We start from the raw sequence: 26742 nt of genomic DNA, 5'->3' as shown, positions 1-26742 counted from the left end.
GTTAGTCGAGAATCAGAAAATAGGAAGGCTGGTGGGGTAGGGAGTGAACAGTAGGATAAAGGATAGTGTCCAGAGATGGAGAGAAGAGCAATTGGATAGTCAATGGAGTTGATAACAAGACAACAAGGTGTAGAGCTGGATGAACAGAGCAGGCCAAGCAGCATCAGAGGAGCAGGACGGCTGACATTTTGGGCCCAAAACATCAGCCTTCCTGCTCCTCTGATGCTGCTTGGCCTGCTCTGTTCATCCAGCTCTACACCTTGTTATCTCAGATTCTCCAGCATCTGCAGTTTCTACTATCTCGGAGTTGATGATGATCTGGCTCAGAGGGTGAATAGCTGTTAATGGGGACTGTTAGTGACATACAGTCACTCTCCCATGTCCTCGCCCCCTACCCTACACACCAGGCCTTGTTGTTACAGCCTGCCATTACACACTATTTAACAGTCACTAAAACCAAAAACGTCAACTTTCCTGCTCCTTTGATGCTGCCTGGCCTGCTGTGTTCCTCCAGTTCCACACTGTGTTATCTCTTGTAAATGTATTACTGTTATAAATCATTTACAAGTGGGCTTAAAACTGATACGCAACTTGATCAATGATTAACATGCTTTACCTCATATATATATATATATATATATATATATATATACACACACATATGCGCACAGTTCTGCTCTCATTTCTCTCTTCACAAGACTGTGACCACTTCCCTTGCATACTCAAACTTCCTCTTTATACACACGAAGATGTCGGTGAGTAGAGTATATGGACTATAAAGTTGTTTATCCTTTTGTATTTGTGTTTAACCAGGTAAAGGGACCAAGGCCCTTTTCAGTAAGGTACTGCCAAATTCTGAAAAAGTTTAAAGGGACTGTACTCAAGTAAAGGTCATGTCTCACTTGAAATGCCATAAATTCTAATAACTCGCTGATTTCATTACTTGGAAGTGCTGTTTCATTTATAATTTGACTCTCCTGGGATGCAGAACTAATGTCAGCTACATTAATTCATACAAGCAAGACCATAATTTTTTGCAGGAGTACAAACGTAATGTAAGGAGGATAAAATTAGGTGACAATATGGGAAGTCTGAGTGCCAATAAGATTGAGGCATTTAAATGGATTCAAGCTACTTGAAGAGTTGCATCTAATTCTTGGCACTGCTCTTTCGGAAGAGGTGAAAGTTTTGCAAAGGACACACTGTCTCTGGAAAAGATTTATTTGGATTGAGGGATTACAATGACACGGACAAAATGAAGAAGCTGGCTTGGTTTCTTGGAACAGAGAAGGAAAAGAGGAAAATGTATTCAAGTGCTTAAAATCACATTGAACAAAATTGACTGTTACTGGAGAAGCAGAAAAGGTTTGAAGGATATGGGGAAAGAGAGGAAAAGTAGAACTCATCTGTACGCTGCTTGAAATTGCTAGCACAGGCTTGATGGGATAAGTGACCTCCTCTGTGTTGTACTATTTTATGATTCGACAAGTTTGGTATGGAAAATTTATTTCTTCCATCTGGGTCATTCAATAGTGAGGTGACTAATCTTAAAATTTGAATTTTTCCTCCTCTGAGTTAAATTGGGCACTTTTCCACATCAAGGTGTGTGGAATCTTTCAAAAAGACTGTGATTGTTGAGGGGGATAATTGAAGTTTCAAGCCTGAGAATAGCCATGCCCTTGTTGGTCAAGGAAATCAAGAGTCATGGAACTGCAAGATCAGATGAGGTGCAGATCAGCTGTAATTCAGAATACAGGATGCTTAAAAGTCAGAGATATCAATATAAAGCGATTTCATTCTTGCTGTTAAGATTTTGTTACTTGTCTTTCCGGGAAGAAACAACTTGTTCTACACTTTCCCCAGAGCCATGTCGTTTCGGTGTCTTAATTACTTTGCACCTCGGGCAGAGGACTAATTTTCTCTCTCCCTTTTAATTCTTAATTTATACCCATTTTAAATCTTTCTTTTTTCCATTATTAACACCCTTTTGTTGTTTGCACTGGGTCCTGATTCCATCTGCCTTCTTGTTCCCCCTCTGAATCTGTCAAAAGTATAAAAACATTTTTTTCAACACCTTTCAGTTCTGAAGAGTCATACTGGACTCAAAACTTTAACTGTTTCTCTCCCCCCACAGATGCTGCCAGACTTGCTGAGTTTCTCCAGAATTTTTGAAGTTTGTTTCAGATTTCCAGCATCCCCAGTATTTTGCCTTTATTCAAGTGTTTATTGGATCAACTCTCATGGGTTGCGGTATTGACTGTTCTTAGTTCCACTGTCTAATCTCCATCATTAGTAGCCATGCCTTCAGCTGCTGGGCCCTAAGTTCTTGAATTATCTCCTTAAACATCTCTGCCTCTTTATCGCAATTTCTTCCTTTAAGACATTCCTCAAAACCTACCTTTGACCCCCAAGCTTGAATGATCTCCTTATGCAGCTCAATGCCAAAAGTTTGTTTCAGAATGTTCCTGCGATGTGCTGTACATTCCCTCTCATGTTAACAACATAGTATAATGAAAAGTCATTGTTTTTATTCCCACTGCTCTCACCCAACACTTTTGAGGATAATTGTTGGCCGTTTTCTATCAATTGATTCTACACTGGGGTCGTAAAATAGCCTGCAGTGCATCGAGCAGTGCACATACCATAAGACCATAAGACATAGGAATGGAAGTAAGGCCATTTGGCCCATCAGGTCCACTCCGCCATTTAAATCATGGCTGATAGGCATTTCAACTCCACTTCCCTGCACTCTCTCTGTAGCCCTTGATTCCTTCTGAGATCAAGAATTTGTCGATCTCTGCCTTGAAGGCATCCAATGTCCCGGCCTCCACTGCACTCTGCGGCAATGAATTCCACAAGCCCACCACTCTCTGACTGAAGAAGTGTTGTCTCATTTCAGTTCTAAATTTATCCCCTCTAATTTTAAGGCTGTGCCCACGGGCCTAGTCTCCCCGCCTAACAGAAACAACTTCCTAGCGTCCATCCCTTCTAAGCCATACATTATCTTGTAAGTTTCTATTAGATCTCCCCTCAACCTTCTAAACTCTAATGAGTACAATCCCAGGATCCTTAGCCGTTCACCATACATTAAACCTACCACTCCAGGGATCATCCGTGTGAATCTCCGCTGGACACACTCCAGGGCCAGTATGTCCTTCCTGAGGTGTGGGGCCCAAAATTGGACACAGTATTCTAAATGGGGCCTAACTAGAGCTTTATAAAGTCTCAGAAGCACATCGCTGCTTTTATATTCCAACCCTCTTGATATAAGTGACAACATTACATTCGCTTTCTTAATCACGGACGCTACCTGCAAGTTAACCTTGAGAGAATCCTGGACCAACACTCCTAGATCCCTTTTTACTTCTGCTTTGCGAATTTTCTCACCATTTAGAAAATAGTCCATGCCTGTATTCTTTCTTCCAAAGTGCAAAACCTCACATTTACTCACATTGAATATCATCAGCCATTTCCTGGACCACTCTCCTAAACTGTCTAAATCTTTCTGCAGCTTCCCCACCTCCTCAGTTCCACCTATCTTCGTATCATCGGCAAACTTCACCAGAATGCCCCCAGTCTCTTCATCCAAATCATTAATATACAAGGTGAACAGCTGTGGCCCCAACGCTGAACACTGCGGGACACCACTCGTCACAGGTTGCATTCTGAAAAAGAGCCTTTTATCCCAACTCTCTGCCTTCTGTCAGACAGCCAATCCTCAGTCCAAGCCAGTAGCTCACCTCGAACACCATGGGCCCTCACCTTGCTCAGCAGCCTCCCGTGAGGCACCGTATCAAAGGCCTTTTGGACGTCTAGATAGATAACATCTACTGGGTTTCCCTGGTCTAACATACTTGTTACCTCTTCAAAGAATTCTAACAGGTTTGTCAGGCACGACCTCTCCTTACTAAATCCATGCTGACTTGTTCTAATCTGATCCTGCACTTCCAGGAATTTAGAAATCTCATTCTTGACAATGGATTCAAGAATTTTACCAACTACCGAGGTTCGGGTAATCGGCCTATAATTTTCTATCTTTTGCCTTGATCCTTTCTTAAACAAGGGGGTTACAACAGCAATTTTCCAAACGTCTGGGACTTTCCCTGACTCTAGTGACTTTTGAAAGATCACAACCAACGCCTCTGCTATTTCCTCAGCCACCTCCCTCAGAACTCTAGGATGTAGCTTATCGGGGCCAGGAGATTTATCAATTTTTAGATCTTTTAGCTTTTCTAGCACCTTCTCTTTTGTAATGCCAACCATACTCAACTCTGCCCCCGGCTCTCCCTAATTGTTGGCATACTACTCATGTCTTCCACTGTGAAGATTGACACTAAGTACTTATTAAGTTTTTAGATTACCTACAGTGTGGAAACAGGCCCTTGAAGCATCCCACCCAGACCCATCCCTCCTATAACCCACACACCCCTGAACACTATGGGCAATTTAGCATGGCCGATCCAGCTAGCCTGCACATCTTTGGACTGTGGGAGGAAATCGGAGGACCCCGAGTCAACCCACGCAGACACGGGGAGAATGTGCAAACTCCACACAGACAGTCGCCCGAGGCTGGACTCGAACCTCGGTCCCTGGTGCTGTGAGGCTGCAGTGCTAACCTCTGAGCCATCGTGCCGTATTTCTCTACATAATAGGAATATTATATCCAGAATGGTGACTGTAGAATCTTCACAACTCTGGTGCAGGTCACATTGGATAATATGTTGAACAGTTCCACATATGCCAAAAAAATGCAGAATTTGCAGACTGCAATGTCGAATCAGCTGTCTGGCAATAAAACAAAGAGGTGTGGATGCTGAAGATTTGAAACAAAAACAGAAATTGCTAGAGAAACAGCAGGTCTGGCAGTATCTGTGTTTGGAAATCAGAGTTAACATTCAAGTCCAGAGACCCTGTAGAAAGATATGTCAACTTTGCCATTTTGGAACTCAGAGTTGAGCTAATGCCCTCTCTCATCCTCACACAGTTGAATATAGGTTATGAAGTGGGAAGGATCTCCACTCCACCTTATACCTCTGCATTAATTAAAAATGAAGAATTTTCAGGATAGTTGCTATTGATTTCTACTTGATGTTGATGTTGTACAAATGTTTGATGGTCTGTCCTGTTTATTTGGCATTGCTAAAGTGAAGGGAGTGCTAAACAGGGTGCTAAAGGCAGACTGTTCCTGACTTCAAGGCTTTTGCACAAAACACTTGGCCCCAGACTTGAGTAAAATAGTTTGCATGCCACTTTGGAATACAACACAACAGATGGTATGGACATGAGTGACTTAGAGGAAGACAAACTGCTGCTAACAGGAGGGCGAGATGGCTTCCCAGTACAGGCCATTTCAATCCAGTGTCTGCTCAGATTAATGCTCCTACTCTAGTTTCTGCGAGGAACAGTATTTCAGATGCATACTGCACTGATTAAGAATAATTTATATTCAACATCAGGTACATATTACTGAACAAGTTTTACTTATGACTTCCCATGAAGATAGCAGTGGGCAAGACAATGAATTGCTCTGATCTTGCATTCTACTTGATCAGATCAAAAGAAAATATTGCAGATGCTAAACAGGGTTCTGAAGAAGGGCCATACTGGACTTGAAATGCTAATTCTGTTTCACCCTCCAGAGATGCCGCCACACCTATTGAGTTTCTCCACCAATTTCTTTTACTATTTATTTCCAGCATCTGCAGTTCTTTATTTTATTTTATCACAGGCTTTAATATGTAAACATAACCTCCCTCATTTGGTGAGTTATGACAGCAGTCCATAACTTCACAGAATATGAAGAATGAAAAGTTCCATCTCTTTCAATGAACATGGAAAGGTATCTGAACTAGGTTTGTTCTCAAATCTCTGCCAACAGTCAATCAACAATTGGCACAGAAATAAATCAAGAATATGCTTAACTCAGAACATCCAAATGATGGAGCAGAGATAGTAGTTGGGGAATCAATTAAGTAAGTACGAAAAATTTAAACTAAAATAACTTGGCATTTTACAAAGTAACGTGTAGACTTGTTAATTTATGATCATTCATTTGGGGCTAAATTAGATATCCCTGACAATAGGCATAACTGACTAAGGAGTGTTCACTAGCTGCACCACACGCAACATACAAACTTCGCGCTGCATACCATTTAAAATGCTTTCGGCATAAAGTCACTGCCAACCATGCCATTGATTGGTGACAAACTGAGCAAGGAGCCAAAATAATGAGTCATTGGCAACAGTTATAAAGTAGCCTGCAAGGCTTAAAGCAAGTCTAAACCTCTTAAAGAAGTGCACTGTGGCTAGAGTAGGCATTGGCAGTCCTTTAGCAGTTGGAACTGACCTAGGACAGACAAGAATGACAGAGAGCATGGAGTTCATGTTTTCACACTAGACATCTTGACATAGGATCAGGAATAGGCCATTCAGCCTCTGAAGCCTGTTCTGCCGTTCAATAAGATCATACCTGATCTGTGAACTAATTCCATATACTTGCCTTTAGCCCACATTCCTCAATACCTTTGCTTAACAATTTTTTTTTAATCTCTGATTTAAAATTACCAACTGATCTAGCATCAAGTGTCATTTGTGGAAGAGGATTTCAGATACCCAACATCCTGCATGTGTAGCAGTACTTTCTAACATCGCTACTGAACAGTATGGCCCTAAATTTTAGATTATGCCCCCTTGTTCAATCCAGTGAAATTGTTTATTTTATCTCCCTATCTTTTCCTGTTAATTTCTGGAAGACTTCGATTAGACCACCCCTTCTAAACTCTAGAGATACAGGCCTAATTTGTATGAACTCTCTTTATTAGTTTACACCGAAGTCCAAGTATCGTTCTTGCTAACCAATGCTGTACTCCTTAAAAGGCTGATACATCCTTCCGAAGGTGTGGTGTCCAGATCTGCTCACAGTACTCAAGTACGGTCTAACCAGAATTTTGTATAGCTGAGACATAACTTCTGCATCCTTCTCCTTCAGTCCTCTAAATGTAAAGGTCAATATTCCATTAGTCTTCTTGATTATTTTCTGCACCTACTTGTTGCATTTTAAAGATCTATGCACCCGAACACCCAAGTCTCTTTGGACATCCACTGTTCGTAACTTCATACCACCTACAAAGTACCTTGATCTATCCTTTCTCTTTTCAAAATAGATATCTTGACACTTGCTGACACCAAAATCTACCTCCCACAGTTTTCCCAAATCACTTACTCTATCAATACCCCTTTGAAATTTCATGTAAACATCTAAACAATCTACAACGTCACCTAACTTTGCATTATCAGCAAATTTTGATACAAGGCTTTCTATGCCATTATTTGAGGGGATGTCTCACTGTACCTTCTAGGAGGCTAGGAGATCTCCAAAACACACAGTCAGAAGAAAGTGGAAAAGATGACCATGAAGATCATCTTCAGGACTCAAGCCCTGCAGATCTGTATACAGTACTGTAATATGTTCACATGAATGGTCAGCAAATATACCTTCGAGTATCATCTTCTGCCAACTGTACCATTAGCCTCATAGACTGTTCGAAATGATACAGCTCTAATTCTTATCAGTAAACAAATTCTTAACAATCAGGACGCATATCAATATGCTGCATGCAGCCTCACACAAGGAAAACTGCCATCACAAGTGTAATCCATAGTTTGGACAATCTGATGCTATTCAATCACGGTAGTGAGACTGCCCAGACAAGTAACACAACACTAGCTGACACACTTTCTTCTCACACAAGACGAGATGGCATACAAAAACATATTTTATTTATGTAATGCCTTTAATGTATGAAAACGTGCTTCACTAGAGTATTTTTAAGCAAGAAGCGGACATCAAATCACATGTTCAGGCACTTGTCCAAAAGCGTAGTCAAATAGGAAAGTTTTAAAGTCATAAGAGAAGAACGAGGTGATTTACAGTTAAAATTCCAGAGCTTAGGTCCTATGCAACTGAAGGCACAGACAGCATTGGTGAGGCAATTAAAATCACAGAAGCTAAGAGACCAGATTTAGGCACTGATATCTTGGTGAGTTTTTAGATTGGAAGGCATTACACAGATAGGGAGATGTGAGGCCACGGAAAGATTTGAAAACAAGGATGAGAATTTAAAATTGAGGTCTTTCTTAAGTAGGGGTCTAGGTCAGGGGTAAGATCCAAGAAGGACTGCGAGGCTCAGGCAAAAAACCATAGAAGCTTTATTATGAAGATGTTCACACACAGGTAGCAAGGTTAGGCAGAGCTAATGGGAACTGCAGATGCTGGAGAATCCAAGATAACAAAGTGTGGAGCTGGATGAACACAGTTCTTCAGCTATTTCCTTATCTCCCATTACTAGCCTTCCAGCATCAATTAGGAGCAGCCCAATATCTACTTTTGCCTCTCGTTTGTTTCTTATGTATTAAAAGAAGCTTTTACTATCATTTAATATTACTAGCTCGCCTCTGTTCATATTTCATCCTCTCCTTCCTTATTGCTCTCTTTGTTATCCTCTGTTTGATTTGTAGCCTTCCCAATCTCCTGATTTCCCAGTGCTCTTGGCCACTTTATAGGCTGTCTCTTTTTCTTTGATATATTTCCTGACTTCCTTTGTCAGCCATGGCTGTCTAATCCCACCCCGGATAATCTTTCTTTTCTTTGGGATGAACCTCTGTACTGTGTCCTCAATTACACCCAGAAACTCCTGCCATTGTTGCTCTGCTGTCTTCCCTGCTCGGCTCTGCTTCCAGTTGATTTTCGTCAATTCCTCTCTCATGCCCCTGTAATTACCTTTATTTAACTGTAACACCATTACATCCGATTTTGCCTTCTCTCTTTCAAACTGCAGACTGAACTCTACCATATTATGATTGCTGCCTCCGAAGTGTTCCCTTACTTTAAGGTCTTTTATAAAGTCTGGCTCATTACATAGCACTAAGTCCAGAATAGCCTGCTCCCTTGTGGGCTCCATCACAAGCTGTTCCAAAAAGCCATCCTGCAAACATTCCATGAATTCCCTTTCTTTGGATCCACCGGCAACATTATTCACCCAATCCACCTGCATATTGAAGTCCCCCATGATCACTGTGAGCTTGCCTTTCTGGCATGCCCTATCTATTTCTCGGTGCATCTTGCGCCCCTGGTCCTGATCACTGTTAGGAGGTCTGTACATAACTCCCATTGTAGTTTTTTTGCCTTTGTGCTTCCTCAACTCCACCCACGCAGACTCCACATCCTCTGAACCTGTGCCATTCAGGGCCGTAGATTTAATTTCATTCTTAACTAACAAGGTAAACCCGCCACCTCTGCCGACCACCCTGTCTTTTTGATATGTTGTGAATCCTTGGATGTTTAACTGCCAGTCCTGAGCTCCCTGCAACCATGTCTCTGTGATGCCTACCACATCATAATCATTCAAGAGGATTTGTGTATTAATTCATCTGCTTTGATGCGAATACTACGAGTATTTACATAAAGTGCCTTAATGCTAACTTTCTTATCATTATTAGAGAGGTTGGAAATCCCATGATGTCTTAAGCTATCCTGTATTTTTGCTGTATTCCTAGTCTGCCTGGAGCTTAAACCCACCTGTACACATGCTATCCTGTTGCTTATCTTTCCAGTTAACTCCATACTCCCTGTCTCTTTCACTTTCCCTTCCCCCCGACTCACAAGTTTAAAGTCCTACTGACCACCCTATTTATCCTTTTCGCTAGAACACTGGTTCCAGATCGGTTCAGGTGGAGACCGTCCCAACGGTACAGATCCCCCCGGTTCCAAAACTGATGCCAGTGCCCCATGAACTGGAATCCCTCTTTCCCACACCAATCCCTTAGCCACGTGTTTACTTCTCTATTTTTTTTTCCCTATGCCAATTAGCACGTGGCTCAGGCAGTAATCCGGAGATTATGACCCTTGAGGACCTGTACTTCAATGTCTTTCCTAGTGCTTGATAATCCCTGAACAGGTCCTCTACCCGAGCTTTGCCTATGTTATTAGTCCCAACATGGACCACAGCAACTGGATCCTCCCCCACACGCTCCAATATCCTTTCAACCCAGTCAGAGATGTCCCGCACCCTGGCACCGGGCAGGCAACACCTCATGTGGGACTCCCGATCCAGCTTGCATAGGATACTATCTGTCCCCCTAATAATAGTATCCCTTATAACAACTACCTGTCTTTTTGCTCCCCCCTCTTGAATGGCCTTCTGCACCACGGTGCCGTGGTTTGCTGGCTCATCCTGTCCACAGTCCTTTTCCTCATCCGTACAGGGAGCAAGAATCTCATACCTGTTGGTCAAGGTCAAGGACTGAGGCTCCTGAACTCCTGAACTCTGAATTCCCCTACTTGCCTCACTTACAGTCACACCTTGTCCCTGAACACTTTCTGAATTTGAGTTATTTAATCTACCGGGTGTGACTGCCTCCTGAAACAAAGTGTCCAGGTAACTCTCCCCCTCCTGGATGTGCCGCAGAGTTTGAAGCTCAGATTCTAAATCATTTACTCTGATCCGGAGTTCTTCCAGCAACCTACACTTGCTGCAGATGTGGTCACTGCCATTCACAATGGGATCAGCCAGCTCCCACATCATACAGCTACAGCACATCACCTGTCCAGCCATTACTACTTATTTAGTTAACTGTTACAATTTATGTATTAGATGCTTTCTAGTCGTTCGCTGCTACACTCTTTATACGACTGAGGAAGCACAAATTATTCTGAGTCGGGCTTCTCTCAATTTAGTTGATGTGCTACAAGTGTTTCTTAACGTCATTGCACCATATTTTGACACTGACTATCAATATAAGCCATGTGCTTTATCATTAGTGTTCACATTGAAGTGGAGTTTCTGGCCCATGTTCTGAGTTCACTCCCACCATTTCTACCTCAACACTAATTTAAAACCACACCTCATTGATGAAGAGAAAACATGGTGTGAAGCTGGATGAACAAGTGGGCCAAGCAGCATCAGAGGAGCAGGAAAGCTTGACGTTTCGGGTCAGGACCCTTCTTCAGATTTTGACCTTTGCTGTAAATTTTATTTTGTCAGATTCTGCCTCTCTGAAGAGCCTTGAGTTGTTTTCCTGTCAAAGTACAAATTGTTGCTTTGTCCTGTCACTTCAACACTGAGATGTATTAGGTTATTTGTAATTTGTAAGCAAAGGGGCATACATCAGATTACCCTCTGCATTATCAGCTATCAAATATATTCAAAGCTGAGCTGGAGATACATTTTATATCTAGAGAAACAGAAATTTTAAAAAAGGGAATAGGAGGAGGCCATTCAGGCTTTCAAACCTGCTCTGCCATTCAATATGATCATGGCTGACCATCCAACCCAGTTCCCTGTTCCTCATACCCTTTAATCCCTTTAGCCCTAAGAATCATATCTAATGCTTTCTTGAAAATGTTCAATATTTTGGCCTCAACCACTTTCTATAGCTATGAATTCCCCAGGATCACCTTTCTCTGCGTGAAGGAATTTCTGGTCATTTAAAATGGGGTCAAGGGCTACGGAGGAACAGGCAAGAAAATGATGTTGAGGCCACAATCAGAACAGCCACAAACTTACTGGAGCAGACCCGAGATTCCAAATAGCTTACTCCTGTTGGTTAGAAATCTTCTTTAAGTTTGATCTCTTCTCCTACCCTGTCTAATCCAGCTGCTGCAGTCCTTGATTCTTCACCTAGATTTGCCAATTATTTAAAAAGAATTTTCAGTAAGCCAGATGGGAGTGGTTAGGTCCACCACAATGACCCTTCTGTTCCTCTATATTCCTCTACTCCCAAGGGCAACACCAAAATTGTGTAATTGGATTCCAATAAGACACAATGGTCCATTTACTTGTGGTCAGTTGAATCAGCTGACTTGGATTGCATCATTTCTCTCTCTCTCTTTCTATCTCTGTCTCTCTCTCACACACACACACACACACACACACACACACACACACACACACACACAAGAATATGTTAAGTAAGTGGCAATGAGTAAGAGCCAGCCGGAACTAGCAATTAAAAGTATTGTTGAGTCATAAACCGTTAAAGGAAAGAAGGAAGGTGGGGCTTATCAGGAGGGCAATCTAGATAGGCAATCACATGAAGCACAACAGAAGGAACTTCAGGTATTGTGAGGCTACTAATGATCTAAAAATAAATACTGCATTGCATAGCTCATAGAATCATATAAATTTACAACACAAAAGGTGGTGACATTTGAGCCAGTATCTATACTGACTTTCTAGCTCTTACGATTTTATATGGCTTGAAATAGGTTCCAGATCCCCAACACCTCCTGAATGAAAAGCATTGTCTTTAACTCTCCTCTCATCTATCTACTGATGACTTTAAATCCATGTCCCCTGGTTATTGATCTCTCCACTGAGGCTCCGTTCTACCCATTCTATCTGAGCATGTCATCATCTTGTACACCTGAATTAGGTCTCCTCTTGGCCACCTCTCTGCCAAATAAAGGAAGCACAATCTTTTCAAATGTCCATCATCTCTCTTATCATTTCTGGCTTTAATAGTTTGCCCTCTGACCTTTGCACTGTAAGGTCTTTGTGCTACACTGGCTCACTAAAGGTTCATTAATACAAGTAGCAGAATTCTCTCAGGTTCATGTTCAGGCAATGAACAAGTTTACTCACTGGCAGCAGGGACTCCATTTTGATTGTAATATGTTGATCACCAAGCAGCACCTTCACAAGTTGGTGCCCCATGGCAATTCTGAATCAACTGGGCATAACTGACACCATAGGGGTAGGGCAGCTGGTTAAAAAGTCAGATTTGGTAAGTTACTGCAGGAACACCTGTTAGATCTCAGGGCGGGAAACATTCCACAAAACCTTGGACTTAGCCAGAAAAAGGTAAGATTCAGCCCATTACATCTGTACACCCTGGTACATATTTACTGGAAAAGTCTTAATATCATCTGCCAAGGGCACTCAGCTCCTGACCTCATTACATCATTAGTTCAAACATGGACAAAAGTGAGGTGACAGTGACAGCTCTCGATATCACAGATGCATTTGACCAAGTGTGGCATCAAAAAGTCCTAGCAAAACTTGAATCAAGGAGAATCAGGGGGCAAACTCTCCACTGGTTGAAGTCATACCTGATAGGAAGATGGTTGTGGTTGTTGGAGGCCAGTCATCCCAGCTCCAGGACATCTCTGTAGGAGTTTCTCAAGGTAGTAGTCTAGTCCCAATCTTCACATGCTTCATCACTGACCATCCCTCTATCATAAGGTCAGAAGTGTGGACGCTCACCGATGATTGCACAATGTTCAACACCAGTTGCGGCTCCTCAGATACCGAAGAAGTTAGTGTTCAAATGTAACAAGATCTGGACAATATCCTGGCTTGGGCTGACAAATGGAAAGTAACAGTCATGCCACACTAATGGCCAGACAATGATCATCTCCAGTAAGAGACAAAGTAACCACTGCCTCTTGACATTCAATGGTGTTACCATCACTGAAATCACCATTATCAAACAGCTGGGAGGGGTTTATGATTTATCATTGACCAGAAACTCAACTAGACTCACCATGTAAATACAGTGGCTGCAGCAGCAGGTCAAAGGCTAGGAATGATGGCCCACCTCTCCCACCACCAGAGCAATGCCCCCCTCCCCCCACCACCACCCCAAAGCCTGTCAACCATCTACAGAGTGAAGCCAGGAGAGTGATGGAATATTCCTCACTTGCCTGGATGAGTGCAGCTCCAAAAAGAAGCTTGACACTGCTTGACTGGCATCACATCCACAATGATCCACGGCCTCCACCACTGATGCTCAGTAGCAGCAATGTGCACCTTCTACATGCCGAGAAGTCACACAACACCAGGTAATGGTCGAACAGGTTCAGTTTAAATCACAGGCTCATTCTACAAGATGGATTGCAGAAATGCACCAAAGATCCTGAGACAGCATCCTTCAAATCCATGAACGCTTCCATCTAGAAGGGCATGGGCAGTAGATACATGGGACCATCACCACCTCCATGTTCCCTCCAAGCCTCTCACCAATTTGCCTTGGAAATCTATCACTGTTCCCTCACAGTTGCTGGGTCAGAATCCTGGAATTTCCTCCAGGAATTGTAGGTTAACTCACAGCAGATTGACTGCAGCATTAAAAGAAGGCGACTCACCATCATATCCTCAAGAGATGGGCAATAAATACCAGCCCATGTATTAGTAATAATAGTAGATAGTAACGTCCATGTTCTACAACTGAATTGCAGTGATTGTTAACTCAGGCCAATCAGGAAGCCCAAGATGAACAATATAACAGCAGAGTTAGAATATCCTCAGTTTAGGGGACTGATTCTGAACTGGCTGGCCACAGCCTGTGTACTGTGCACAAGTAAATAAGGAATGGTTTGATGATGGGATATCAGCCTCTATGCAGTTATTTCAGTGGCGACGGGAGAAAACAATGTGTGCCTAAAGAATACTCACTCACAACAGTCACTTTGAAATGGGGTAAGCATTTCTGGCATCATGCCTTTATTTGGGAAGCATGAGTCATTTGAGCCTGCCATCAAAGATTGGGCATAGTACGTGGAAAGAATGTGCTATGTTTTTTGTCCTGATGAAAAACAACGAGTAGTCCTTCTGACTGCTTGTGAGCCTTCAGCATTTACGGTTACAAGGGACTTAACTTTCCCAGAGGCACCAGACACTAAAACCTTCCAGGAGTTGGTTAAGGAATATGACAACACCAAACCTCCTCTACTCCTGACACCATCAGTTTTATTCAGCTGTTAGAGAGCTGGGGGAATCTGTTTCTGGATTTGTGACAAAGACCATGGCAGATGCATGTGATTTTGGGTTAACCCTGAATGAGATGCTGAAATATCGTTTAGAATGTGGGATTAATGGTGAAACCATGCAGAAACGCCTACCAGCTGAAACCCAATGGAAGCAGACGCCTTCACCTGTCCAACTGAGCTTGGGAACACCACTTGAGTGTAGGCACTTGCAGACCATCACAGAGAGCATATCCTGATCGGAGGGACCCTAGGACAGCCCACAGCAGAACCCCATAGCAAAGGTGGGCCTCAGCCAAGTGGCTAAAAAGTTCTTCAGGATCCGGGTCAGTGAGCCATTGTAGTTGCTGTCCAAATGTGGACAGATAGAAAAGCAGTCCTGCAAAACCTGATTTGAGTAAGAAAGCTCGTCGGCCATTACCCAGGAGAGTGCACACCCTGGGAAGTTCCTCTGTGCATGGGTTGGAACAACTAAATTGCTTAGCCACATCCAAATCGGAACTGATTAAAATTAATATTGGATTAAATGGCCAGCCAGTTCCCAAGGAGGTTGATACCAGTGCAGCTGTATCTGTGTTTGCAGAATCTGTCTTTAACAAGATTCACTCAGGTTTCCAATCCTTAAGTTTGAACAAGACCTCAGCCAGACTGACAGCAAACTCTGGGAAACTAGTGCAGGTTAAGGGTACAACTTTCACTCCAGTCTCCGACGAGAAGCAGTTGGTGTACTTACCATTGATGGTAGTGAAAGCTTCGGCCCAAGCCTAATGGAGCAGAATTGGTTGAGAAAGATTAATCTTGATTGGGTCAAAATTTTTTGATAAGAAAATAGCTGCCTCAGTGAAGTCCTAGTGAAGTAGTCCTTGTAGGACTCCTTTATGGTCTCATGTCTCCATACCAGCAGCAACTACATTGGCTTTTCACAGAGGGCTTTGGACTATCAAAGGGGCCAAAGCCACTTTACTTCTGAATCAGTAAGCAATTCCAGGCCCCCCACCCCAAGTGCCATTTGCCTTGTGGGCAAATGTAGAAGTGGGCATCAGGAGGCTGGAGAGTGAAGGAATAATCAAACCAGTGCAGTTTGCCAAATGGGCAGCACCGGTTGTACCATTGGGAAGCCTGACAGCTCAGTTTGCCTTTTGTGGGGATTTTAAGCAAACCTTAAACCACTTCTCAGAGCTGGATAAATACCTGATCCCTCACATAGTGGACTTGTACACGAAGTTAGTGGGGGGTGCTATACTTTACAAAGCTGGACATGAGCCATGCCAACCTGCAATTGTGACTGGATGAGGAGTCCCAGAAATATGCTACAATAATACTCATAAGGGTTTATATCAATATACAATACTGTTATTTGTGCCCTTTTCCAGCAGACCATGGAGAACATTTTTCAAGGGCTACCCCAGGTTGCCATTTATCTGGATGATGTACTAACAACCAGGAAGATCAATAAACAGCACTTGGAGAACTTGGAAATAGTAATTAAATATTTCTCCCAGACAGGCATATGCCTTAGAAGGGAAAAATGTGTGTTCCAGGTGTCCCAAGTGACTTCTTTGTGATACTAAGTCAACAAAGCCATGTTACACCTGTTGGAAGATAAAGTGAGGGCAATCAAAGAAGCTCCGACTCCCACTTCTGTGCTTCAGTCTCTCCTCGGGATGGAAAATTATTGCAGAAAAGTCATACCATAATCTGGCTTCCATCTGGGCACCCTTACTTTGGCTATTGAGAAAGGGTGAGCTTTGGAAATGGTGGCGTAGCCAAGACATAGTCTTTAGGGAAGTGAAAAAGCAGCTAGTGTCATCAAGGGTGTTGGTCCACTATGATCTGAAGCGAGAGGTGGTACTGACATGCAATATCGCCCCAGATGGTATGAGGGTTGTGTTGGTTCTCTGGTGGCCCAGTGGAACAGAATGCCAAATAGTGCGTGCTTCCTGGACTTTGGCTGATGGCGAATGCAGATATGCCCAGGTACAGACGGAAGCTTCGACAGTCATTTTTGGTGTGAGGAAGTTCCACCAGTACCTTTATGGATGGAAATCTGTCATAGTAACAGATCACAAACCCCTACTAGGGCTAATGGAGGAAGACAAGGCAGCTGCCCATAGCTTCTGGTAGAATTCAGCATTGGGCCCTTTATTCTCAGTGCATATAAATATAAAGTAGAGGACCGTCCAGGCAGCCAAGTGGCTAATGCAGATGCCTTGAGCTGCCTCCTATTGGCTGATCCTCCACCGACAGAGCCTCTTCTGGAAGAGTCCGTTCTGTTTTAAACTTCCTGGACACCGTTCCTGTCACTGCTGACAATGTCCGACTGTGGAGACCAAAAGATCCTGTCCTAGCGAAACTGAAACAACTGGTGGTAATGGGAGAAGCAGAAGGACCATCACATCCAGGATTGAAACCTTTCTGGATCAGGCAAGATCAGATCACCATAGAGGGTGGTATATTACTCTGGGAAGCAAGGGTGATTGTCCCAAGTAAAGGTCACTGCCAGACACAGGCCAGACTCCACCAGGGTCATCCAGGGGTTTCTAAGCTGAAGATGCTGGTAAGAAGCTATGTCTGGTGGCCAGGGCTGGATGCCAACAGAGCTGCATTGTTGGGGTGGTGCCCAAAGTGTCAACAAGGACAAAAATTGACACCAGCAGCACCCCCACATTCATGGAAATGGCTGGGTAAATCCTGGACTCATTCATGGATGCCCAGTCAAAGTGGTTGGATGTGCATGAAGTCTGTTCGGCAAGCTCAATGATGACAATTGAGAAGCTGTGAGCATCATTCACAATTGATAGACTCCTGGAAATATTGGTCATGGACAATGGGACATCATTTACCAGCAGGGAATTTGAATTTTTCCTAAAGTCCAATAGGATTTGCCACATAAGGACAGCTCCATACCATTCATTGTCCAAAGGTCTGGTGGAAACGGTAGTCCAAACATTGAAGGAAATCTTAAAAAAGCAGCCTAAAGCATCACTTGGTACCAAACTGTCCTGGTTCCTGTTCGATTCTAGGATCGCTCCACATGCAACTACAGGGATAGTTCCAGTGAGTTGTAGATGGGCAGAAGACTTTGCATCAGGTTAAATTAGATATTTCCAGACCTGGAGAGGGGAGGGTGAAATGACATCAGGAATTCCAATGCTGACCACATGCTTACTTTAAGCAAGAGGGACAAGTTAATTCGGGGAAATGAAGTCTTGTGCTGAAACCATGGAAATGGCCCTGTAAGGGTATGAGATGAGGTTGATGAGAGGTCAGGTCCCATCACTTACAAATTTCGGGTAGGTGAGGCAGTCTTGAACAAACATGTGGATCACCTGAAAATGGGGCAGGGGGAAAACACACATTGCCCCTCAGAACAGCCAGAAAGCCTGTCAGAAACCGTAGGCTCTCCCCCTCTTTCGAGGGTCAAGGAAACCTCAGAGACCAAGATGGATCTGCCTCAATAACACTGCCACCTTGTCAGACTCTGAATCAGAGGAACTAGGCTTGGCATGATAACATTGCAGAAAAAGCTCTAAGGTGTAGACCAGGCCTAAATGCCTGGAATTTTGCAGGGTGGGGGGAGTGCGGAGGAATTGGAACCAGCTGCGCCTTGTTGACTGCAATGTTCTTGATTGGGGTTGTTAACCTGGACCAATCAGGAAATCCTGGCTGACCAATATAGGCAGGGGATTCAGCTGGGTGTCTTTCCTGGTGGTGATATGTTAATAAAGTTATTTGCATACCTGGTGTTTTTAACTGCGTCTGGCATCCGCAGATGCACAACAAATTGCTGGGGAAAATAAGCACTACTGTTGTATGGCAGTAATGTAGTGGTAAGAGGGGGAAAAAAAAGGTAAATAATCAGGGGATTTAGAATCTCAGATCAGGGGACTCCTCCGACCTGGCTGGCCACAGCCAGTGTACTGTGCACAAGTAAATAAAGTGTAAATAAAGGTGTCTGTACAGTTATTTCATGAATAATTTTTTTGCAAAGGAAAAGCTGGATGGTTATAAAATGGCATAGATTCCAGATTAACAGACTTGTATCTTTGTGATATTTACATGACACATGATGTCCCACTCTAATGGTACCTACCTTGACTTCAGTCACTGTCTGTAAATTGGATTCAGCATAATACATTTAGATAAATCAGTCTGCTGTTAGAAAAGAAACCAGAATATGTTGCATAATGTGTGATTTATAGCCAAGTAAGTTGTTAGTGTTGTTCATCAACAAGACATTTGACTCAACAAGGACATGATTCTCAGGTGATATATATAATGCAGTCAAAGAGCACATTAATTAGCATTATCAATAGGGATCATTGTGTTAACTTGTCCGGTTATTCCATTACCATTCAGTAGAAATTAAAGCTCAATTTGCCTCTTGTACGTAAAAGCAAGATTGGTACCACTAAGTCATGGTATAATAATTGAAAATTTTCAGGTTGTGGAAGAAAAGATGTCACCATTATGTTCTTAAAAATCAGGCACGTTATTAAATGTTTGCATATGTGTCTGTTTTTCTGTGTGTGTGTGTGTGTGTGTGTGTGTGTGCTTGTGTTTTGATGTGTGTATGTATTTGTGAATATTTGTATGAGAGCCTGTGTGTGTGTGTATACCCACAAGTCTGTATAAGAGTTTTTATAAGAGCATGAGTAGTGTTCTCAGCCTCTCAGGGCAGTCAACAACATCATAGCTTTCTGATGTGCCCTCAAATCCACTTTCCAGTCTGTTCCCCCATAATCTCTCCTTTCTCGATAAAACATTTATCTATCTTAGCCTTGAACATATTCAATGGGCCAAACTGTTAGTCACTGGGAAGAGAATTCCATTAAACACTAATAATCTTCCCAGAGAAAACATTTCTGTCACAAGACACCCTTAGTTTGATAAAGTGCTCCCGAGTTCTGCATTCCTCTCAGTATATAACCTGTCAAGCACTCTCTGAATTTTATGTTTTAATCAGACTTAATTCTTCTAACTGGGTCAGTTAGATGGCTGGTTTACAATGCAGATTGATGCCGAAAGCTTGGATTCAATTCTTGCATTGGGGCTGAGAACTCTTCCCTCACCCGAGGCATTGTGACTCTTCGGTTGAACCATCGTTAGTTGTCTCTCTCCAATGAAAGAGCAGCCCAGTGGGCTGGGAGGCTGATTTATATTCTTCTGAATTTCAACGAATATAGCCCAACCCTGTTCAACCTTTCCTCCTTCAGCTCAGAAATAATGAAGATGTAAATCACCATGACTCAGTGCCCTTGTGAGAATACTCGTGTAAATTCATGTCCCATTCACAGTAATAATCTGTGGGGATTTTTGTAAAGGAAAGTCATTATGTCTGGTGTTATTGACATTGTTTTCTTTCCAACTTTGAAAATAGTTTGAAGTGCATAACATTAACTTGACAAGTGGAGGCACTCTGAAGATTAAAGGAAAGATTACTGAAGAAGCAGACAGGTATGATTTACATTTTCCTTTTTCTCTTCATCCTATTTGTTGACCAAATGCCTGCAAAGAGAATTCTAACTGGAAAGAGATATAACATCAATGTACAAGGTATGCACGCATCTAATCTGCATGTACATCTTGGCAATTTGGGTATTGTCCACATAAACAAGGAAAGTGTACTGATCATGCTCAGAGTACAAGGTGGTTGTGGGTTCAATCCCATTCCATAAATGTGTCATATCGAACAGAGGGCAAGTTAACTGTCAAATATCCAAACTTTTGAATATTTTATATCTCTTAGTTATGTAGAAATGACAATAGCTTCACATGAACATTACTTGCAGAATTAATGCTTTAAATTGTCTCCACCACGCTTCAACTTTCAGCTTCTAGGAGCTAACTACTTGACTGTTTGTTCTTCTCTGAATTAATACCCAGACTTAACCAATCAAACATAGTAGCATAGATTGGATAGTATACTCGTATAACTAAAAGTACAACAATTGAACAGTTGCACCAACCTTCAGATGAAACAGTCATTCGGGAGACCCTTGTTATCTTCTCCAGTGGAGAACAGAATTCACCCAGTATCCTTGATAATACTTACCTCTTCATCAACATCACCAACAAGACAGTTTTTCCTGGTTATTTCCTCATACATGCAGAAATACACAACATCTTTCCAGTCTGACCACAACCGATGGAACAAATGGTTGACTCTCTGCCTCTTTTCTGGCCACAGATTTGCGGTGAATCTGGGGAGCAGTTCACACCACATTGCACTTCACTTCAACCCCCGTTTCCATGATAATGTTGATGGTACTGTAATTGTCTGCAACTCAAAAGAGGATGACTGCTGGGGCAGTGAGCAGAGGGATATGGAGTTCCCCTTCAGCAAAGGGGATGAAGTCAAGGTAAGGGCAGCCTGAATATTATGCATTGCCAAGGTAAACTTGCTTCCCTTTGTAAATAATGAAGTGGTAAAATTACAAAGCATTAAACACCAACTCTAAACTCAATGTTTCAAGGTGTTGGACGACATGTAGAGAAAATCATCTAGCACATGTTGTAAATAATAGCAGAGTGGTGTATTACACAGGATTAACGCACATTTTCTTCCTCTGGAAATTCACAGCAAACAGTCTACAGGATCAATTTAAGTAGTTATTATGTGCAGTTAACTATCCACAACTATTTTTGAAACTGAGTGTCTACGAATAACAGAAATCAAAATATTTAAGCAAACCTTCAGTAGCATCTCCTGATCAAAGCAGGAAAGCAGGGAGTATAATTGATGTGAATGCAGAGAGAATAGTTGCATAAGATAAAGATTACTTACAACTGTGCAGGCTTCAGGAAAGATAGAAAGGAGTAAGATTGGAGAGTCAAACTGTGGAGGCAACACTTTTAGATTTGAACACTTTCAAAGCCTAAAACTAATGGTACAGGGAAAATAAGAAGGGTCTAGGCCTGAAACATCAGCCTTCCTGCTCCTCTGATGCTGCTTGGCCTGCTGTGTTCATCCAGCTCGACACCTTGTTATCTTAGATTCTCCAGTATCTGCAGTTCCTACTATCTCAGGGAAAATATTTCGTTTGGTTGTCTTGCAAAAGTTGTCCTTTTAGCTCCAAGAATCTACCTGCTTTCCAATTCTTATGGGTAGTCAGATTGCTAAGACGATAGGCAACTATTAGCTGAGATGGAGTCAGCAAAATCAATCTTCCCGCCACTCTTTGCGATAATGTCAAGGTTTCCCTGGATTCCACTGCATGGTGCATGATCTTACGCAATGGCAGCACAAGTTTGCTGGTCAAATGGCCTGTTCTGATTTCTTGGCATAGGATTTGGGCCCAGTCTGTCCTGTCAGCCTCATTTTACTTCTATTCAAACCTTTCTTTTCTTCACTTCCACAGGTATACATCACTTTCAAGGGAGACAGCTTTGAAATAAAGCTCCCAAATGATCATGTGGTGGAATTCCCCAACAGATTATCCTTGGATAAAATAGACTACATGACCGTGTGGGGCGACTTCAAATTGACTTCCTTCAAGTTCGATTAAAATGTCTGTGACACCACACCAGCAACCCGCCACACAAAAATTGTAACTAGTGAATGCTGGAAATTTGAAAATGTCATAAATGTTGGAAGCATGCATTTCTGTCAGGTGACTAATTGTAAAAAATCATATCTAGTGAGAGCCTCTGCCAAACCTTCTGGATGATGACATGGTTCAACCTTGTGCTTTCCTTTCCAGAGCCACAGAATCAAATTCAGTCTAGATTTCTCAGATGAAAACTTCCCTTGTCACTGGCCTCAAAGGTGCTGTGTAAAATTAGTTTGGGCAATCTTAGTTCTGATCATATGAACCTATTAGTGTCAATTCCCCCTTTTCGAAAAGGCTAAAGATGGTCCATGTATGGAATGGATTAGCAGAGCAGGTTTGAAGGGCTGAATGGTTCATTAAGCAAAGAACCAGAACAAGAGTAGGCAATGCAGTCTCTTGAGCCTGCTCCATTTAATACAGTCATGGTTGATCTCATCTCAGTCTCAAATCCACTTTCTAGTCCTCTGTCCAAAACCCATTACTAAATAAAAATCTATCTCCAATCCTATTTTTTTCTATATTTCTCAGCCTCTGGCTTTTGTATACTTGAGCTGGGAGTAACACTCACTACCCAATGTAGAAAAATGTTACTATTATACAGCACAAGGACCCAAACATAAACATTCAGGCAGCAAAGACTTCACCCAACCTCTTTGAGTCTGTTCCAGTCAAAGTGAATGACTTGCATCGTCAATTTGGCTTTTTCGTTCTGTGTAACCCGCATGCTTACTATGTTTGTCTAATTAATAGTAATACAACTTCTGTAAGCTATCCATAAATAAAACTTCTTGTGAGACGAATCAGTTTCATGATGATGATTCTCGTTCTACAATGGGTTAACTGAGGGAGAAACAGAATCCTATATGGTCACTTTCTTTACCCCACATCAACCAAAGAATATTAAAGAGGCATCTGGTTTATCACACATGAACTTCTGGTATATCAGATCACATGGGGTTCTTACTATCGAGGTGTAGTGGATTGTAAAATGTGATTACGTAAGATTGAATATGTTTCTGACAATTATTGGGGGAATGCTGCAATACATCAGGGTGTGGATGGATAGTTTAGGTGTCCTTATTAAAAGAGGGGTGCAGAAGGACTGCAATAGAGATTCACCAGATTAATTCCTGGGATTGTTTTATCAGAAGAGACTGAGGAGACTGCATATGTGTTTCTTATACAATAAGACATGGGAGCAGAAGTACGTCATTCAGCTCATCAAAGCATGCTCCCCCATTCAATGAGATTGTGGTTGACCTGATCACTTTCAATTCCAGTTTCCTACCTTTACCCTATAACCGTTGATCTGCTTACTGATTAAAATTTTTCCTCAGCCTTGATTACACTTAACGACGCCACTTCAACAACCCTCTGTGATAAAGATTCACTACCTTCTGAGAGAACAAAGTATGAGGGGTAACCTCAATGAAACTTACACAGTTCTTACTGAATGTGCCAAAATGGATGCAGTGAAAGAGGTTTCCCTGGCTTGTTGCCCAGCCCTACCCTCTGTGAGAGGGTGGGGATGAGCTGCCTTCTTGAACTGCTGCAGTCCGTGTGGTGTAGGAACATTTACAATGCTGTTCCGGAGGGAGTTCTAGCAACGGTTAAAGGGACAGTGATATATATTCGTATCAGGATGACGGGTCTTGGAGGGGAACCTGCAGCTGATGGTATTCCTGTGCATCTGCTTCCTTGTCATGTCTCAGCTTAACTTTATCATTCCCATTCAATCTAACGATTGCTCCCTCACCTAACACTGGAGCACTCAGCTACCTTTCCTGGGAACCATATTTGCTGAACAGTTCAGTTATGCCTTTTTTTTCTGGAAGTTGTCCCGATCCCTTTCAAGGACGTTTTATAAATATGCATCCTAGGAGGAAGTGCTATGTCAGAGGGTCACAAACCTTATTTAAGGAAGGATGTAATTGCATTGGAGGCAGTTCAGAGAAAGTTTACAAGGGTAATAAAACAAGAACAGAAATTGCTGGAGAAACTCAGCAGGTCTGACAGCATTTGTGGAGAGACAGCAAGAGAGCATAGTTAATGTTTCAAGTCCAGCAATCCTTCTTCAGAAAACATAAACTCTCCTTGCTGTCCACAGATGCTGCCAGGCTTGCTGAGTTTCTCCAATAAGTTGTTTTTTTCCACCCAGATTTCCAGCATCTGCAGTTCTTTGTTATATTTTACCAGGCTAATATGAAGAAATATCTTTTAAATGTTGTAATTGTGCCCATCTCTATCACTTTGACACAGAAGGTACATAGAATGAATAGCCGGAGAAAATTTGTCCCAGCGTCCCTTTTATACCTTTCCCCTTTCTTCTTGAGCCTATGCCCTCTAGTTTTGAACTCCCCTACCTTGGGGGAAAGACCTTTGCTATTCACATGTTTTTTGTTAAACCTCAATGAGGCCACCCCTCGACTTCCTACGCTCCGGGAGAAGTCCCAGCCTGTCTTTGTAACTCAAACCCTCCGGTCCTGGCAACAATTTAATAACATCCTTCCTACAGCAGGGTGAACAACGTGCAGTACTATCCAAAAGTGACCTCAGAAAACTCCATCACTGCAGCATGACATTTCAACTCTTACACGCAATGGTCTGACCAACAGTCAAGTGTGCCAAATGCCAGCTTCACCTGCCTACGTGTGATGCCACTTTCAAGCAACTATGTCACCGAACCCATGGGTGTCTCTGTTCGACAACACTCCCCAGGTCCCTATCATTTTGAATTGATATACAGAAGAATCGTGGGATGCAAATCTATAGTTTCCTGAAAATGACAATACAATTAACACCTGAAGGAGTGAGGGTCCAAAAGTTTGTGTTTTCAAATAAACCTGTTGGACTATAACCTGGTGTCATGTCTTTTCTGACCTTGGTAAAAAGCAACGGTGTACAGCATGCTTGACTTCTTCAGCAGGACACTGAACATAAAAGTTGGTTAATCACGTTGCAGCTGTATAAAACTTCACTGACACATTTGGAATAGTGTGCAGTTCTGGTCCCGACACTACAGAAAGGAATGCAGAGGCTTTGGATAGAGTGCAAAGGAGGTTTACCAGCATGGCGGATAGATTGCAGTGTTATGAGCTATAAGAAGTTGGACAAACTCGAATTGTTTTTGCAAGGGCTTTGGGGGATGCGGGATGACATGATAGAGATGTATAAAATTATGAGGCATGAAAAGGGTGGATAGTTGGAGGTCTTTCTTCCCCAGGGTGGAAATGTCAAAAACTACAGGTCATGGGTTTAAGATGAATGGGGGATTGTTTAAAGGGGATGTGTGAGGCAAGTCCTTCAAACAGAAGGGATGGGAGGTATCTGGAAATGCAGGGGAGATGGTAGAAGTAGATATGATAGCAGTGTTTAAAAGCCATTTATAGACACATGAACAAGAAGGGAATAGACGGATGCAGACCATGTGCAGGCAGATAGTTTAGAATGGCATATGATCAGTTGAGGCATGGTGGGTTGAAGGGGCTGTTCTTACAATTGATTGGTTTACTGTTGTCACATGTAGTCAGATACAATGAGAAGTGTTGGTTTGTATGCTGTATAGGCTGAATGTATCAAAGTGCATCAAGGTAGCTGAACAGCATGCAGAATACAGTGTTACAGCCACAGAGAAGGTGCAGAGAGTGAGAGATCAGAATTAATATTTCAGAGATCCATTCAAAAGTCTGATAACTGTGGGGAAGAAGCTGTTCTTGACTATTCGCTTGTGTATTCAAACTTTTATATCTTCTGTCAGATGGAAGGGAGTATAACCGGGTGGAAGGGGCCTTTGGTTGTTTTCCCCAACGGAAAGTATTGATAGAGTTAACTGATGGAAGGCTGGTTTGTATGATGGACTGGGCTGTGTACATGACTCAAGTTTCTTGCAGACTTTGGAGGAGCAGTTGCGATACCACACTGTAATGCATCCAGATAGAAACGCTTTCTATGGAGCATCTATAAAAACTGGTAAGAGTCATTGTGGATATGCCAAATTTCCTTTACCTCCTGAGGAAATAATGACGTTGTTGTGCTTTCTTGACCAACACCTCAACGTGGGTGGACCAAGAAGATCTGGGTGGACCAGACTGTTGGTGATCATCACTCCTAGGAACTTGGCACTCTTAAGCATCTCTACCTGTTCTGTACAGTTCTATACTGTACGAGTGGCAGAATGGCACAAGCAACTGGACAACTGTTTCTCTGGTAGAACCAAGAACGAAGGGTGAATATTGTTTTCTAAGGTGGAATCTTGGGGAAAAATAAGGAAAAAGAAGCACTAACACACAAAAGAAAGAATAAAAGCTTTATTATAGATGGAGAAATAAATGCACAAGGTAAAAGATTTAAATATAGACTTGTTTTGGTTTGTTTACAGGATAATGATTGTATTCACATGACAATAATCATCGCCAACGTCACAAT

At 42.4% G+C, this 26742-nt stretch overlaps 1 protein-coding gene across 1 annotated transcript; it reads left to right on the top strand.

Annotated features, from left to right (window-relative positions):
- The first annotated feature begins 636 nt into the window (after positions 1–636).
- On the top strand, positions 637–23117 carry LOC125447225 (galectin-2-like). Its single transcript, XM_048521466.2, has 4 exons — positions 637–755; positions 20145–20221; positions 20955–21126; positions 22126–23117. Exons 1-4 carry the CDS (start codon positions 750–752, stop codon positions 22270–22272), a joined length of 402 nt encoding a protein of 133 aa, XP_048377423.1. The 5' UTR covers positions 637–749; the 3' UTR covers positions 22273–23117.
- Positions 23118–26742: the final 3625 nt, after the last annotated feature.

This window comes from Stegostoma tigrinum, chromosome 38, assembly GCF_030684315.1.
Source record: "Stegostoma tigrinum isolate sSteTig4 chromosome 38, sSteTig4.hap1, whole genome shotgun sequence".
Lineage (NCBI taxonomy): Eukaryota > Metazoa > Chordata > Chondrichthyes > Orectolobiformes > Stegostomatidae > Stegostoma > Stegostoma tigrinum.
Note: the sequence above shows the minus strand (reverse complement) of the source record. Positions and strands in the feature narration are given on the sequence as shown.